At 32.8% G+C, this 18,467-nt stretch overlaps 1 protein-coding gene across 2 annotated transcripts in view; it reads left to right on the top strand.

Moving 5' to 3' along the window:
• LOC106464099 (uro-adherence factor A-like) overlaps positions 1–18,467 on the top strand; it is a 180,316-nt gene that overhangs the window by 119,176 nt on the left and 42,673 nt on the right. For both annotated transcript variants that reach the window (XR_002611639.1, XM_013924210.2), the window contains exons 2-3: positions 11,605–15,648; positions 16,936–17,028. Coding sequence is in view for 1 of the 2 variants with exons in the window: in XM_013924210.2 (XP_013779664.2) it covers positions 11,605–15,648; positions 16,936–17,028 (4,137 nt within the window). In the remaining variant the exon portion in view is untranslated. The remainder of the gene's footprint in view (positions 1–11,604; positions 15,649–16,935; positions 17,029–18,467) is intronic.

Genomic DNA, 18,467 nt, shown 5'->3' with positions numbered 1-18,467 from the left:
ATTGAAAAAAAAGATGTTAATTGAATTATTAGGAACATTTAAATCGTGTTTTGTATTATTCGAAACGGGGATATTTGGAATAAAAAACATATATTTGAATATACGGAGCCTATCTTAGTTGATGAATGTTACATTTGTAACCAGATGTAACAAATCATAGCTTTACTTTCTGAATTTCACATCTGGTAAGGCTGAACAAATCGCATCCCTAAGTAGTGACTATTACATTTAACACGATATAATAAATCATTATCTTGTAAATGTTACACCTAACACAGTTTAACAAATCTTTATTTGGTTTCTAAATGCGACACCTAACAAGATCTAACAAAACATAACACTGCTTAATAATTGCTAAACCTAACAAGGTTTAGTAAAATATAACATTGTTTACCAAATGCAACATCCAACATGTCTTCACAAATCATAAATTCAACTGATTATGAAATATTAACTCTAAAAGATCTTAAAATGACTTAAACCTTACAGTTGTTTCTAAAGTTTTCTTACGTTCATAATGGTTTATTTCTTATTTTTGCAGTCTGAACCTTCAACTGCTTTATACTAAGTTTCATTTAAAAAAAGAATTGATCTGAAAACTATCATAGAATTAAGTTAGTTCTAAAAGCTTGATATAACTTCTGAACAGAAGGGATTTTGTCTAACTTAAGAAATATATAAATATATGTGAATGTATGTGATTTTGAAATTTCCTTTGAGATTTTGTCTTGTTCTTGTTGTATGTGTGTGTGTGTGAGCTGCTCGCTAATTAAAAAAATATTTTATTCATTTATGTTCAGATGTGTTTCATAGTTAAACAGTGAAATCATTGCAAAATACATTGAATATCATTTCTTATGTGAATGAAAAATGTAGTATTCGTGATAGTTAAAAGTATGTATCGTCACTGTTAATCGTACAAAGTTACTCGTTAGTAATCGATAAAATTAACCTTTTATCGAGGTTTGTTTGTTAAGCCCAATGCTACACAATGGGATATTTGTGATCTGCCCAACACAAGTATTAAAACCCAATTTTTAGCGTCGTAAATTTGCATGCTTACAGCTGAGCCACTTTTTATCGACGAAATAAGTATAGTTATTTTTAATACCATTTGACTTCGATGCATTTTAAACTCCGGTTAGATATTCTACTATAATTGAAATCATAAGAAACTTTATTGATTACATTATATTAAAACTATTTTGAATACGAAAATAAACAAATCACGTGACAATCACAGCTGATTTAATGTCACTGTGGAACGGCATGTATAAAAACTACATTTTGACATTGTTTGACGGTTCGTAGGTAGTATGATGCCATTAAAAACTGATCTAATTTTTTGAAGGCTATTTGACAGTCCTTTTTGATACAAGATGCATTCATATCAGAGATTTAGAATATCCAAGAAGGGGATATCCATTGCATTGGAAAACAAAGGAATACTTATCAACTTGGGGAACCAGAACCATCCAGAAAGAGACCCGATACAAGTCATACCCCAGCCGTGGGAAGCAAAATACGAGGTTTTGTAACAAGTGAGAATTCACGAACATACGAGCCAGTGGCAGCCGTCTACCTGTTCCTAGTAGCATTGTGCTACGATCTCTGCCTGATAGAGTGACACAAGTCAAGTGTACACAAGTTATTTCCATGATATATCTGTTCAACCGTCGCAATCCTCAGATAGCTGGATAATGAGACGGATATTCATGTTTTCTACATGAAGTCATAGAAGTGAAGTCGACGGACTCAGTGTCCATAAATTTCTGTGCGATTAGACGACTTTTGAAACAGTCACTGAGAAAACGCCGTCCTTATACACTAGTTGGATTATGGAAAGCTACCTTACGACGGAGCTTTTTTTAATGGAAATTATGCTGCAAGGATATTGTTAAGTGCAAAGCAGTCAGATCGAGCATGATTAAACGTGGCGACATGGACTGTACCGATTTGTTGAGGTTCCAAAATCATTTTACTCTGACGTACTCAACCTCTGTTGTATGATTTCTCAGGTTGATTATGTTCCTTTTTTTATGGTGATAAATACGTTATGAAATTATTTTATCTTTGTAATTCCGCTAGAGAAATAGGAGTATAATCTGTAAGCAGATGTCTCTTGTGGCAAGTATTAATGAAATAGCATAATATTCCCATAACGTACGCTAATTTAAGTGTAAAAAGTAATCATCAGTTTATCATATTTTTCTTTTGTTAGATTACCACAAGCTACAACCCAATGCACTGAGAGATATATCCGGTAGAGATGTTTTCACATATAAGTAGGCCATTTAGAATGGTATTATTTAGCTAGCTTGCTTATAAATATCTGATAAACTTAAATAACAATTGCTGTCATTGCGACAAACCAAATAGTTTCTCCTTTCTATTTATCTATACATGGTTCAGACGATTTCTGAGTAAATTTCCATCACTGTTCATGACTTCCTAAATATTATCAGGAAATAGTAGAACGGCCTAATATATCAGTTTAACTTTGATTATATGTTAAATCTGTTATTAGATGCAGGATGTGATATGGTAAGAATTATACTGCTGAACTGGTAAACATATAAATAAATAATGTTAATTATTGAACATTATGTTATTTTTATTTGATGAAATATAACATTTTTTCGAATGCTTCAAAACCAAACGTAGTTCTAATAATTTGCAAACCTACACACAAGGAAACTACAACTATTTCTTCATTTCCTGAAGGCTAGGCATTGACTATTGCTAATCGTGCTCGGACTGTGAATCGAAGGATTCGAGGTTCGCGACCCGTTGTCTCATAAAACAGGCTTCGCACTTTGGAGTCACGGGTGCACTATAAGAGTGAAGGTTAGATTCCACTATTCGGTCAGAAAAGAGTAATCCACAGTTGGGGGGGTGCTGTTTATAAGTTGTTTTCCCTTTGTTTATTATTTCAGAGTAAAGGACAGCTAGCACAGACAGCCCTAAAGTAGCTTTACGATACAATTCTAAAACAAGCAAACATGTTGTGAAACATTTTTACGTTTTCTAGTTAATTTGTTACATAATTTTACAAAAAAAGAGTAAAAACTAAATTAAAATCCAGTTTTGATAATACTCCGTTTTTTCCTGTAATATTCCTATATAAAAATACTTATATGTGTTTATAATTCACAACACCCTCATCCACAGAAACACAGCAAACTTTTTGACCATGCAAACTGCGATATCATATTGAGCTTCTCAAGAAAGAAACATTTCCTTTTCAATATCTGTTTTATCCTAATGAACCAATTCCTCAAAATGTTCACAGTTGACTTTTTTATGATCTAGTGTTACTTTTAATAGAAGGAAACAGTTCGTGAATGTTTAGCTTATTTCTATTTTGTAAAGTACACATTCATCAGTAATTAAATACAAGATCAAATCGTTTATGAATTTCTTCTGTGTACGCATTTTTAGCCATACTTCTGTTAATCTAAGTTTAAGTTTCTACCCTAATAACTGTTTTAAAAACTTGTCACAGTTTCAAGTGACAAAGAGAGAACCACTCATGTTTAGATCCAGGTCAATTGTCTGCATGGTATTGATGACAAGAAATTCCTAGCATTGAAATTTAATTTCTTCTCGAGCACGTAAACTGTTTTAAAAAGCTCATTGCAGCAACACTGTTAATCACCGTTGAAAGACAATATGATTTTGTGTCTACTGTGCAGGTATTATATTATTTTACGTGCACAGCAACTTTCAACTTAAGAGTCTTGAATGAAACCTTTAACTATCAATTACAAAAAAAAAGTCAGTTTAGAAATTAGAAGTTGAATGTCATAATTATAGTAAGTTATATCCAAAATATTACCTAAGTACTTGGTTTTTCATTAAGATACTTACGGTGAAAAATCCAAAACATAGTTTAATAAACCAAAGAACAAAGCCTTATTATACTTTAGCTGTGAAAATACAATGATTCATTAGCAGCAACTGCAATTGTTTAAAGGTGGAAATAATCCTTAATGTATATAATAATAATTATGGATTGAATATTATCATTTTTCCTTTTCTAACGAATATCAATCTCAAACTCGAGAAGTAACTTGAGGAAAATAGAATCAAACTAAAGATATGACACAAAATTAAACAGGAAAGAAGATAAATAGATAATAAATGTATACTAATCTTAAACTGATTAGTTTCTATTCCTTTATTGATCAGTGAAAAAAATGTGTTGAGTAGTGACTCTAGCAGTAAACAAGTGTGGGAGATTCATTGCTATAAAACTAAAACTAACTGAAATAGGGATAAAGCGTTTATTTTTGGAACATGAAAGAGCTATTAATTCAACACGTAATGACACGCTAACTGAGTTCCAGAGGCCTCTGAATTCGATCAGCCCTACTATACAGTTCACTTTAGAAGTTGAAGATGAGGATTGTTTAAACTTTTTAGATGTTTCTGTAAAAAGAGAGAGGGGCTTTCTGCCTACTTCTGTATACAGGAAACCATTCTCAATTGCCATGCTACCGAATGTAAGATCGTGTCACCCATGGTCACAAAAAATTTCATCATTTTCGTCTTTTATTTATAGGTCTATTAATGTTTCTTCATATAATGAGGATTTGATGTTATAATTAACGTATTTAAAACAGGTAGCGATTAATAGAGAGTATCAACCTAAAATCATAAATAGGGTGTATAGTAAATATTGTAACAAATTTCAAATTTCTGGTTGTACTTAATTGCAGATAACAAAAAAGAGAGCTAGAGAAAAAAATATATTTGCCCTATGTTTCACCATAGGTAATGTGTTTAAGCAAAATTTGAATTGCCAAGTAACATTTACTCCTCAATTAAAATTAATTCATATAATTAATGGTTTAAAAGATAAAATTGAATTAAGGGATAAATGTGGTATATATATAAAATCTAATGTACTTGTGGTCCAAATTATATTGGACAGACAATTAGGAACTTAAAATTTAGAATACAAGAACATCAAAATGCTGTGGATAAATTAATGATGGGTGAATCGGCTTTGGTGGAAAATGTGGTGCATTCTACAGATGTTATGGCCTGGGATAATGAGAAAATACTTAAACAGGTAACGGAAAAAGATGAACTAAAGATAAGAAAATCGTTAGAAATTGTTAAAAACAAAATAAATATAAATATAGATTTAGGCCTAGGAGCCATGGAAGTAATTTTCTGGAAATCGTTCTTGTAACTGGCGCCACTGCAAAAACATTCATATGATACACGTATATAGGTTTATAAGAAACTACATTCGTACTTCGGGTTTATTCTCCTCAAGATGACGGAATTATTTCCACCAAAACATGTAGAGTTTTAAAGTTTTTTTAACTTATATTTCTTAAACTTTACAAATAAATTATTGTGCAATTAAAAAACGTTCATGTTTCGTTTGATTAATTTTACTTGAGATATTAATTATTAAAAATAGGCTTAAATAATAAATTGAAATTTGCAACCTGAACGGCACCTTATACACACGTAGATTAAACAACCATGTCAGAAACTCGAAAAGTTCAGTATAACCGTCCGTAAGTTTGAACTACTAACCAGAAGAAAAGCAGCCAATCAGCAGCACCCTTCGACAAAAGAGCCATGTCTTCTTCACTTACTGAGCTCATTGATAACAACTGTGAACTATTAAGTAGTTCCACTGAGATAAAGGGCGAATATAAGAATGCACAACAGCAGAAGAAAACGGGATTATGTTCAAGCCTCGAATTAGTTTGAAGGTTTTCTTTATAGGGAAAAAGCAAAATATTTTGACTTACTTTCTAGTGTTGCGTGTTCTTTCAGTTATTCTTGATGTTTTCGGGTTTACGAAGTAGGCTGTATGATATGTATTTTTGATCCTTTTGAGTTTTACGGAGTAGGTTTTCTGATATGTATTGACGTTTTCGAGTTTACGAAGTAGGCTGTATGATATGTATTCTTGATCCTTTCGTGTTTACGGAGTAGGCTGTATGATATGCATTCTTGATCCTTTCGTGTTTACGGAGTAGGCTGTATGATATGCATTTTTGATCCTTTCGTCTTTACGTATTAGTCTGTATGATATGCATTCTTGATCCTTTCGAGTTTTACGGGGTAGGTTTTCTGATATGTATTGATGTTTTCGAGTTTACGAAGTAGGCTGTATGATATGCATTCTTGATCCTTTGGTGTTTACGCAGTAGTTTGTATGATATATATTCTTCATCTTTTTGAGTTTTACAGAGTAGGCTGTATGATATGCATTCTTGATCCTTTCGAGTTTACGGAGTAGGCTGTATGATATGTATTCTTGATCCTTTCGAGTTTATGGAGTAGGCTGTATGATATGTGTTCTTGATCCTTTCGAGTTTATGGAGTAGTCTGTATGATATATATATATTATTGATGTTTTCGTCTTTACAGAGTAGGCTGTATGATATGCATTCTTGATCCTTTCGAGTTTACGGAGTAGGCTGTATGATATGTGTTCTTGATCCTTTCGAGTTTACGGAGTAGGCTGTATGATATGTATTCTTGATCCCTTCGTGTTTACAGAGTAGTCTGTATGATATGTAAAAACATTTGCTAAAGTAAAACGTAAGGTACTTCATCATTCATTTTACTTTTTGAAAGTATGTATATGTATTTTTAAATTCCTCGTTTTTTTAGTCATTCTATGAATATCAGATTTGCTTTAACAATACATACATCACTATACCTTCATATAATGACGAGTTATAAGCTCAAAGTAGAATAAAGTATGAATTGTCTTACAAATAAGCTACCATTCAGAAAAGAAACGTAACAGAAAAACATAATTTAAAAGCTTAAAGTTTAACGATTTATTACTTACCGATTTCATCCATTGAAACTCAAAATGTTCGATTTTAGAATTACGGATCTCTTATGTAAACAATGCGTATGAATAAAATTATGTTTGCAAAGATTTATTTTATATATTATCAATTGCTGTTAAAATAACATAATATGATACTTTACTCTACTTTTGTGGGTTTAAACGAATTTGGATAACAGCTTTGAACTTGCATAACTTCCATCCTTCCGAGAAAACAAAATCGTACTGACCGCCTTCTTGGAAACTGAACGATCTTAGAATTGTGTTCTAAACTGTGTTAAATTACGATTGTTAACATGTTTTTTTTCCGAAAACAATAAACTTATTGAAAAAATAGCACACGAATTTTACAGAACAAAATATCTTTTATATATCTATATATAGCTAAAATAAAAGTGGGCGTTAGCTTGCAGACCTGCCTTCTGTTTCTTAACTCTTACATTATAGCAGGGAATCTAACAATGATTACAGAATTTAGAAACATCACATATATATATTTGGAGAGTTAGGTCATAAAGAAGCACATTATTTAAAGTTATTATGCTAAAGAGAGAGAGATGTGGAGCATAACATAAAACAATGTTTTATCATTATAAATAAATATAGAAATAACAAGATAATTAGAAATTATTAAGAGTAGGAAATCTACTATATTAATCGTCTATAGTTAGAAATCTCACTGAAATAGTCGCAGAAAACCAGGTAGAGACAAAGTACAACAGCGAACTCTAAAAATGATGAATGCTCAACATAACAATTCCACATTAATGCGCTATAACTTACACAAATTATTTTCCAATTAATGCACATTAGTAAAACACCGGGTTTTTTCAATGGCGGAAAGTGAAGGACTTCGTCAGGGCGAAAAAACGAAGGTGCTTGAATTAATTTTAAAACCATCTTATGACATATTCAATACTATATCCATTACTGTTTTCCAGGTTTCAGTAAAATATTCGTAACCGTTTTTTTCTGTAGCTGCTTGTAAAACTATAATCAATAATAATAAGGCTGGAGACACTGTTATAAATGTATACATTGTTTACTCTAATAAAACAAAGCGTTTCCGAGTAGTATAAAATGGAGCATTTCTGACTAGTATAACAGTGTTTAAACGGCTTCTACATTTCTGCGATGATTAAATGACTTGGAAGAGCATATGTTGGTAGCGAAGAAGAATTTAGAAAATTTTAGAGGGTGGAAATCATTACTTTCAAGAATCAACTTAAAAATAGTTCTACAACCTTCGCAGGAGTTTGTTTAGTAGCTGTGCATAAATTTTGTCGCAGTATACGTAGCCGTTTTTGCTCTAAGCTTCGGTGTTTAAATGGCTTCGAAGAGAAACTTGGCCAGTAGCAATGAAAAAAACTGAATATCTCTTCTTTTCTTTCTAGAATTAACATAAAAATAGTCCCATGACCTGCACAGGAGTTTTTTGTTTTTTTTTAAGTACGTTTGCCCAGGTTTGAGACAAATATTCATAGCTGTTATTTCTGTAGGCTTGTGAAACAAGATGGAAATGAATGATAATAATAATATTAAAAACAAATGGATGAACTTTGAATTTCTAACAATCGAAAATCAACTTTTTTGCTATTATCCATATATTAGTGGCTTTAGCCATTGAGGTAGAAGGTCGTATGTTCTACAAACATTTTTGTGAAATTCCTGGGCAAACCCTATTATTAACCACTATCGTGGTTCACGATTATCTGCATCATATCAAACTTTTGATAACAATTTGTAAAGTTTAAAACTTGTTTATTATCGGATACACAAAATATAATATCTATGATTACAACGTTTCAGAAGGTTAATCTGGCATCGTCAGATGCGACAAGTTTTCGTGACAGAATACTCCCTTTAACAATTTAATTATTAAAGTTAGTTGAGTTATTGTTTTATTTTGAAGATGATTAATATAATTATTATAATTACTTTACATTGAGTATTCACCCTCTGTCTTGTTTTATAATGGTTGTTTACCGTATGAATGGCTTAAAAATATTTAACATTTAACAATTAACTAATGGAATTTAACAAAAATACCACACACCCTTACACGGAAGAGAAGATTTGATGGATTTGATGGAAAAGCGAAAATATTAAGAATGCAATTTAATTACCTGTTATTGATCAGGAAAAGGGAACCTTAATTAAGAAATATCAATCTTGAAATAAGCAATAACCACAGTTTAGTTGTGGTTTTATTTTTGGGAATAAAACATATCTAAGCCTTACTAAAAATAACGAGTGTCAATTTGCCATTGCACATGATGCATAACGGTTTCATATTAATGATTCAAATAGATGCCCGTCAAGTAAACTGACTTTTGAAGTCCAAATATGGAAAAACTATATTACATAGAACGATGTTGAAGGTTCTTTTTCTTAGAAAATATGCACTGAGAAAAGGTCGAATTAACGAGACTAGCACGACGTCATGGCAAAGGAGCAAAATAAGTGGCTTGAGGCTTCAAAAGCTTATTGCTTCACTTCTAATCTTGTTAGCAAGTGCTAAAGTGCAGTCATCTTGTACAGAAAAATTAATTTCAATCAATACCTCGAGTGTGGATAACAGGGCTCTATCCAAACCTGTATCCATCAGCCAATATATCTAATAAAAGTAAGATAATGTAAATTACAACACTTCTGTCCTCTAGTTTGCAATGTCGATCACTAGGATACATAATTTTGTCTACCAGCATCGTTCTAAACGTCATAGATCAAAGTTAGTAGTGTTTAAAAAGATAATCTTTAACAGGAATATGGGTTCTGAGGTCACAAGTACAGGAATATATTATTTTTATTCAGCGGAACGTTGTAGTCAGATTGTTTAAGGGAATATAAAATTAACCAAGAACAGAGATATGAAGTATTTTAAAAACGTTCGTACTTGAAACTTAGAGCAATATAAAATAAAACTTTTGTTACTTTGACGTCCACTTCGTAAGTTTGCTAAGAGTTGCTTAAATTATTACCTACATTGCAATGCTAAAATCAAGCATTCCTTGCAAGAATCCGAATTGGATGACTTACTTGCATTGTATACAATACTATTCTATAAGTTTTCATGGGATATATTTTATTCTTTGAAGCAGAAACTACTTTACGATATTAATTAAGCATTATTCATAATATTATAGTAATCATTTTGTGTATATAATTACATTAAACGACATTAAAAGACGAAATATATTAATGTATATTAGAAATATATATTTACCAGTCAGCCACTCACTTTCTTTACGTTTAAGTGCATTTTTATTTATCATAACTTCTTTAAATGCTCTTTTTCACCATTTCAAAAGTTCATACTCTTCGTGTGTTCGCATTTATTTCTGTAGGGTAAACCTTATACTTAAAAATGTTTTCTAACTCGTTTTGCTTTTAATATCAAGCTTAATTTGTTGTTGTAATGTTTTCCCATTGAAATAAATCACTCTCGTGAGGAGCGAAAGGTTAAATAACCTGGACTTGAAAAAAAAAAAAGCTAATATCTGCTGGAAACGTCTATTTGAATTAAAACAATACCTCAAAGATGGCATAGTTCATAAAGAAAGTTATATATTTCATAACTACTAGCTTACAAGCTACAATCATTAATTGGAAGTATTAATTTATTCCCATTACAAGGCTAAAATTTTGGTTTCGATTTCTGCTGTGAGCATATTGCAGATAGCCCATTGTGCTGCTTTCGCTAATATTAAATTCTAATAATCTTTCCGTTGATGAGCCTTAGCTTGTCTTAGTGGTTAGCAAGCTCTGAATGTGAATCTGAAAGTTCATGATTCGCGACATATTGCCGAAAAAACTCGCTCCGTATTTTGGCATTGTGAATGAACTGTAAGAATACCGGTCAAATCTCACTATTTGTTCAAACGACAAGAGTAGCCCTACGTTTGACGGTAGGTGGTGTCGACTATCTGGCTTCCCTCTAGTCTACCGTTTCAATATTAGGGATGGCTATAACTAGATAGCCCTTTGTGTAATTTTGCGCAAAAATTCGAAACAAATTGAACTTAAAATACAGGCATAAATCTAACATCTAAAATACTCGAACTTATAATGTCATCACATTGATGTTACTTTCAGATCTATCTATCTGTATCTATGTCTGATTGACTGTTTATTTGTCTGTGTCCAGGTAATTAAAATTAAAAGACCCTCTTACCATTTCTACAAATTAAAGTATATAACAAATAAATTACACTTAAAAGTTTCTAAATCAATTAGCTAACTGTACATCTAATTCTCGACCTGCAAAAATAAGTTTAAGTTTTTTTCTACTCTTAACTGATATAAAATTTTCTTATGATAATTGTAAATAGATGTTTTACACAAGTGTCGTTTTAAACCATTCTTTTCACATTAGTTTATACAATGTAGCTGAATAAATTGAATACTTTTGATTATTTTCAGGGTATTTTCTAAAGATAGTTTTAGAGTAAAAAGGATGACTAAGAAATAGTTTGCGTTCTTAATGATCTCTTTCATATAGTACTTCAGTCAGTAGTATGTGGTAAAGATTGTTATCAAATTTGTGCTAACAAAATCCATCTTATAGTGTCACTATAAGTAAGATTTTGTTGAATCAGTGGCTTCGCCGATGTAAAGTGAGGATTAGATTTTAAGGCGAATAACAATTTTTCTTAAGAAAAGTTGAACAAAAAAAAATAATAATAACATCATTATGTTTTGATATTAACGTTATAAATATATATATATATATAGGTTTCAAAATGAGGATTTTTCTCCCTTTGTTTCAGTATGTTCTTTGGGCAACTCCCGCCTCACGTTAGACTCTCGAGACACAGTGTTGTCTTTGAAGTCAGCTTCATTTGACCAAGTGGATGAAAGCATCCAAGTAGACCTATCAGCTGATACCATTACTTACGACTCGGATGATGAAATGGTGAAAAGAAGGGTTAACATCCTTCGCAATAAGAAAGGCCACCCAATCTACTCTCGGGAAGACATAAGAGAGCAATACTGTATTAATAGAAAAGAAGCAGAAGTTTTAGAAAATGCACGCACGAGTCGAATGTTCGGTTGTCTCAGAGGTCAACAAGATACGTCGTGTAGTAGGTCTTCGTTCTTTTCCTGTATGTCAAAGAAGAAGGCTTCCAGCGTTGAAAATGTTAGTAAACCTTTATACTTTTATAGAAAGCAAGAAAGACAAAGTGAAACAGGTGGCGTAGATAAAGGAAGCGCCCACGGTAAAGGTGAAGGAAAGATGGTGTTAGCTAATTCAGTAAACGATGAAGATGATGATGACAATGAAGAGTTTGCTAAAGCTGGATTTCGTAGAAGACCAAAATCGTTCTGTGCTTATGATCCAAAAGTTCGTTTAGCTGGGATTGATAAGAGTTCTGATGACCAAAGTGTTTGTGTAGCTACAACCAAACTATTTTCTTCTTTTAGTGCGATAAGTGCAAATCAGAACACTGTTAACACTGAGTCTGCACAAATAGAGCAATCACGCGATTCAATGGTAGGAAAACAGGCTGATACTAACTCAACTCCTAGTTTAACACCAGACATAATTAAAGATTCTGAAACTGTAGAACCTAGTTTGGAATGGAAAGCTTCTAAAGCAGACGAGCTGTCTCTGGATGAACGTAGGCAAAAACATGTTAGTTTTGATTCGGCTTCTCTCATGCGTAATCATACTGTTGCCAAATTGGTACAGAGCGAAAGTGGTCCATTAGCAACATCAACGCCTTTAAGTCAACAAAAATTATCTTGTATTACAAAAGAACAAAGTAGGTCTCAAGAACGACTGTTAGATACACCACTAAAGAAAGCCCCACAAACAGAAGACTCTATTGTGGATAGCACCACACATTACGATTCATACCCTGGGCTGGGTTCGTCATCTTTGACAGGCAGTGTTATTCAGCTTAGACCAAGAAGAGCCCCCACGAAGACACAGGCAACACAAACAGATAAATCAGCAGCCAATCGAATACGCATTCCAGCATATCTCACTCTATCTCCTCGAGCGTCCGTTCCTCTGAGGCAGAGACATCGAGGAGTACAACACAGAGGAATAAGTAAACTGACTAAAAGCCAATCTTCCTACGGAAACTTAGGAAGTGATGAAGAAAGTGACGAGGACGTCATGGAAATAGATGTTTTATCAAAACACCATCGGTTTATTCGTCCTTTGAGAGGAAGAACCATCTCGAAACAACGTTCCATTGATCTCTCTTCGGAGGAAATAATAGTTTCATTCAAACCGAATTCTCCTATAACCAGAGGGTTTTTATCAAAAAATGTTTCTTCTTCTATTTCTAATGCAGAAACAAATAGTGAAAAGCGTTTCATAGAGCCGACAAATCAACAGAAATTGTTAAGTCACTCTAGTGTGCATAATCAAACTCCAAGAGAACTTTCAATTTCATCTTCAGTGGGTGTGATACGAAAGAAGAGGATTCCTTTATCCCGCTCTTTAGCAAATGATGGTGAAGAGTTTATTATAGACGTGTCCTCTTCCAGCGCAAAAAGTAAAGTTTCGAAAGAAAGAAAAGTACCAGTAAGACGGCATTCAACTATTGAGCATGAACCTTCACAAATTGTGAATAACCCTACTTCTTTGTATTCTATTGAAAAATCAAATACTATGGCTTCCTCAGCAACCAAAACCGGAATAAGGTTTGAAAACTCTGTATCATATAATCCACATCAAAATATCGAAGAAAATTTCAGCCTAGCTATAGATGATATCCACTTCCTAAGAACAGATACGGAAGGTTTTTCTGTGTTCAGTGATGAATCACCAACGATGACATCAGACGTAGTGCTATATGACAGAAAACCTAACCAACTACTTCAGACAAAGGCATCTTCCAAGTCACCAATAAAAGAAAGGTATCCACCAGATACTTTCGTAAGAAGAATTGATCAACAAGAGATCTTAACCTCTCCAGAAAGTGAATCATCCAGCAGTCATTTTACTGAACGTGAGACGTCTCAGAGTGATGTGTCAACTAGTAGCTCGTACTGGCTAGCAAAAAAAGAAGTATCTCTTAGGACCGAAACCGAATGTGAAGAGGCAAGCGAAAGCTCTGAATACATGACGGCCAATGAACACTCGAGCAGAGACAAAGGACTTGGCATGAATAAAATGTTGTTTCATAAGAAAATTACAGATTCAAACGATATTTGCCAAAACTCGTTTGAAAGTACATCTTCATCGGCTAGTGTTTTTGGTTCTCCCTCTTCACGATTTAGTAACCAAAGAACATCTAGCTCATTTTCTCCGAAAGAAGTTCAAAAAGAATTAACACCTCAGCAACCCGATTGGAACTTTGAAAACAAACATAACAATTCTGAAGAAGAAATTCCGTTAGATGAAACAATAAACGAAAACCTGGATTCTTCAGATGATTCAACTAAGAAGGGTCTTCTAAGTTCTGACTCTGAACTTCAGGAGATAACACATACTTTGTGTAAAGTGGAAGTACAGTCATTCTCTCAGAAAGAAAACGCCAAAGAATTTCCACCAAAGCTAGAATATTCACCTGATCACTCAAGTTTACTTGAAGCTACAACAGTCATCGAAAAAAGTGATGGCACTTCGGAAGATTTAGTGGAATCTTTGCATGACTCACCTACTCACAAATTTTTAGCTACTGGTGATCATGAATTGTCTTACGAGGAACATTCTAACAGAGAGAGTGCAGAAAAAAATAAATTTTCAGATGAGAAACAAGTACTTCGTTTTCCAAAAGAACAAGTTTTTACTGTTACAGAAGTCTCAGAAACACTGTCAGAATCTGAAAAATATTGTCGTTTTCCAAAAGAACAACTTTTTACTGTTACAGAAGTCTCAGAAACACTGTCAGAATCTGAAAAATATTGTATTAAAACAGATGAATTCATACCGGTTACTATTAAACACGATATAGAAAACAGTGAAAAATCTTCTAGTTTAAATCTACGAAATCTCTCCACGACAACTGAATATTTTCAGTCAGAAACAACAACCCCATCTTTCGACAGCACAACTTCTGGTAGCTGTTTTGTGGATAACGTTTTCGAAACTGATCCAGAATGTTCACATTCACAAGGCGAGGAAGGGGCAGTTGAAAGCGAAAATCGGTTGAATCTGGACATTGAAGTAACCGATCCTCCTCGATCATTTGAAGATAATGTAGATCTTCAAGGGATGGAGACTTCCATTAACACTGAAAACCTAGAACAGCACTTAGAAAGAACATCTTCGCCAAAACCAGATGATGTCAGCTCTGTAAGTTTAAATATGGAGAAAGACATTATTTCAAGCAGAACAACGAGTGTTACTGAATCTGTCCTTGAAACAGACTCAAAAGATTCTCCAGCAACTTCAGCAACTTCTTTTCGAAAAGAAAGTCAGGTTTCTGTTAAAAAGAAGAATCCAGATGTCGTTAGGAAAAAGGATCGTTTCAGAGTAACAATCAACACAACCGAACCTCAAGAAGAAACACGCCGAAACAATCCACTTCGCAGGTCACACTCTTTAAACAGGGGAACTGACACTCTAGAGGAATGTCCTCCTTTCTTTCTGTGTAGCCATTGTGGAGAAAGAGTTAAAGATCAGAACAGAAGTTTCTCCTCTTTTAGTGGTGACCGGCTTTATTCCAAACAAAGGTGGGATTTTCCACAGACCGCTGATCCTTCTATTTTAAGAAAACAACAGGAACGAGATAGACAGAGATTTACTGGAACAAAAGATATTTTTTCTTTTCCACATTCCAGGCTGCAAAGATGGTGTGAGGGGTCCACTGCCATAGATGAGGATGTGCTTGAAGAGGACGATGAAGATAGAGGTAGGTTACGTAATACATATGTCATGTATATTCGGCGTATCTATAATTAGCGTTAAACTAACTAGAATTAACATGGAGGTACTTCGCAATTATTTAACACCTTAACAATGTGAAGTACAAGGTAGTTTCATTATTTATCTAAGTACTACATGACGTTCAACGTAGATATCTGAGTATATCATTTACTGGCTCTGTGCATTAGAATGGGCAGAACTTTGAATTCTAAAACTGAAGAGTTCTCGTGCTTTCTATCATATAAAAATATGAAATTCTCAGAATGATATTTATGTCTCTAAATGAAATTTCTGTGAACTTTAGGGTTCTCGACTTTACAAACACAAAATCAATCCTTACGTGGGCTTTCATTAATCAAGGAAATCTTAAAAATACTTTTATTTTCACATTTTATTTCAGAGTTGTTTTAATATTTAATAATATACTTATCATTATTCACTCATAAGACCGAAATTGTTGTCTACAAAGGAAAATATCATTACTTTTATGTAAAACAACAACAACACGTATATTAGTCAAACGACTCAGTAGTCTGTAAAACTGTTATATGAATAGAGCAGTGTTACGCAAACCACCTTTTATGTCGCGCGCCCCTCCCCATAATTTTCTCGTGTTAATTGTTGTTATTATGTTATATAAAAGTAGTGATATTTATACTGTAGTTTTTAAAACTTCTGTATTTTTGAATTTGTACTTTCAGATATAACTAATATACTCCCATAGTTACAGTTGAGCGACTCCTGTTTGCACACCACGGGAACAGAAGAGCACTATTGTTGAAAATTGCATTCATTAAATTTTTAATAATGTGTTCCTAATCATCAACGATTATCATGGTGTTCATGAAAATAAATCTCTATTGTCTTCAAGTAGAAGTAATATTCCTTGTTGAAATCATCGTTCGCTCGTGGGATAAAAGTGTGCCTTTTTTACTCATTAGACAATCTATAGAATGTTTTTTCAAGAATAAATTTCGAAAAGATAAAAACTCTATCGAATAAAGCTTTATAAGATATATATATATATAAACAAACTATTCTTTAATTAATATGTATCTTCATGGGAGGTGTTAATTTACTCTAGCTAATTTGCAATAAAGACAATTAATTTGCTTTTGTTTTTGAGTAGCCTTCGAAGATATGCTTATCCTTTGACGATAATTTTTTAATAGTACAGAAATAGCTAATATGGTGAAATAAGATTTGAAAATCATTCTGAGCGTTCTTAGGTTATACCTAATATGATCTACGACAGATTTGTATGTTTTGTTAGGCCTTCATCTGGAGGGTTATCACCTGTCTCTATGGATTTTTGTTGGAGAAGAAGAGGAGTTAGCCGTGTGGAAACAACTTGTAGATTCTAATAGTAAGTGATAATTTAGATTATTAATCAAATTCATGCAGTAAATAAATTACGTAGTTTGGGCGAAGAAACCTCTTATAATCTACTGAGTAGGATCCACTAAAGTTAAAAATAGATTTTACTGGATATTTTAATTTTTGTGCGATTTGTCAGAACTTCGTAGTATCATAAAGTTTACTTTAGTGATTAAAAATTAAGAATTTATCGAACGATTCCCATTCTCAAGTACTGGATACAAAGTGAAAAGAAAATGTATAAACCCGCAAGGGATCATTTTAAAACATGTCTCATATGAACGTTACCCTCATCAGCCTTGCGCACGTGGCTTTAAAATATGAATTTGTGTTCAAAGTTATAATATTAAACGACAAAAGTGGATTACTTATGACATTGTTTACTTTGTTATTGTCATAAAATAATTTGTTAGAAGTAATCAGTGTAACAACAGTGGATTATAATCAAGCATAACGTCAAATTTTACATGTGAAGGCAGCTTTCAGTAGATTTTATGGTTGCAAGGTTTTAGAGTGATTAATTAGTTGTAACACAGAGCGATCTTCTGTTGAGATGAAATATGTGTACATTAAATATATCACTTAGAACTTTGATAAAAATATTACAAAATGTTAATAGATAAAGGGAGCAAAACACTGAATTATGACATTAGATCTTGTTCTATGTGATACCTTTTAGAAATTATATCGTTTTGAATTCCCTATAGGATAATGATATGTTTAATAACGGATAAAATAACAATTAAAGAAGATGACAAAGTTAATACCTTGTATTTAACAATTTTTAATACATTATTCCTTTCTTGTCAAGGTAGAAACGGTTTTTAATGGAAAGATAAAAATCAAATCATATATACATATACAAGACTTTCAAGGTACTTTTCGTTATCTGATGCTTGCGGTTTCAATTTCTACGACGTTTCAAAATGTATTCACTGACATTCTGATGGAAGTTTTAGTAATATTTTGTCATTCTGTTATCTTTTGCCTGTAGTGTAACTGCCATTTTGTTATCTTCTGCATGCAATGTAACTGTCATTTTGGAATATGGTTCTGAGTTAAAATTTATTTTCGACATTTATGACTTCATTTTCGCTTTAAGGCGAGCATCCAACTTTATATTATTTGCCGCTAGTTATAACTTAGTAATTTCATGCGGCATGGAAAACCTTTATTTTTTCTAATTTTTCAACCACTTGTTTTTATATATATTGAAGAGGAATAATGTATTTTTTGTTTTAATCGTTCTTGTACAGTTCTTGTATTAACTGGTTATGGCTCACTTGTTTGTTTATTATGATGGAAAACGAATGCTGTCGAAAGGTCGTATAAGATGAAAGTTCCAAGAGATAAATTGTTTGTTTGTAATTAAGCACAAAGCTACACAATGGGCTATTTGTGCTCTGCCCACCACGGGTATCGAAACCC

This window comes from Limulus polyphemus, unplaced genomic scaffold (assembly GCF_000517525.1).
Source record: "Limulus polyphemus unplaced genomic scaffold, Limulus_polyphemus-2.1.2 Scaffold1560, whole genome shotgun sequence".
Taxonomy (NCBI): domain Eukaryota; kingdom Metazoa; phylum Arthropoda; class Merostomata; order Xiphosura; family Limulidae; genus Limulus; species Limulus polyphemus.
This window is presented reverse-complemented; position numbering and strand designations above follow the sequence as displayed.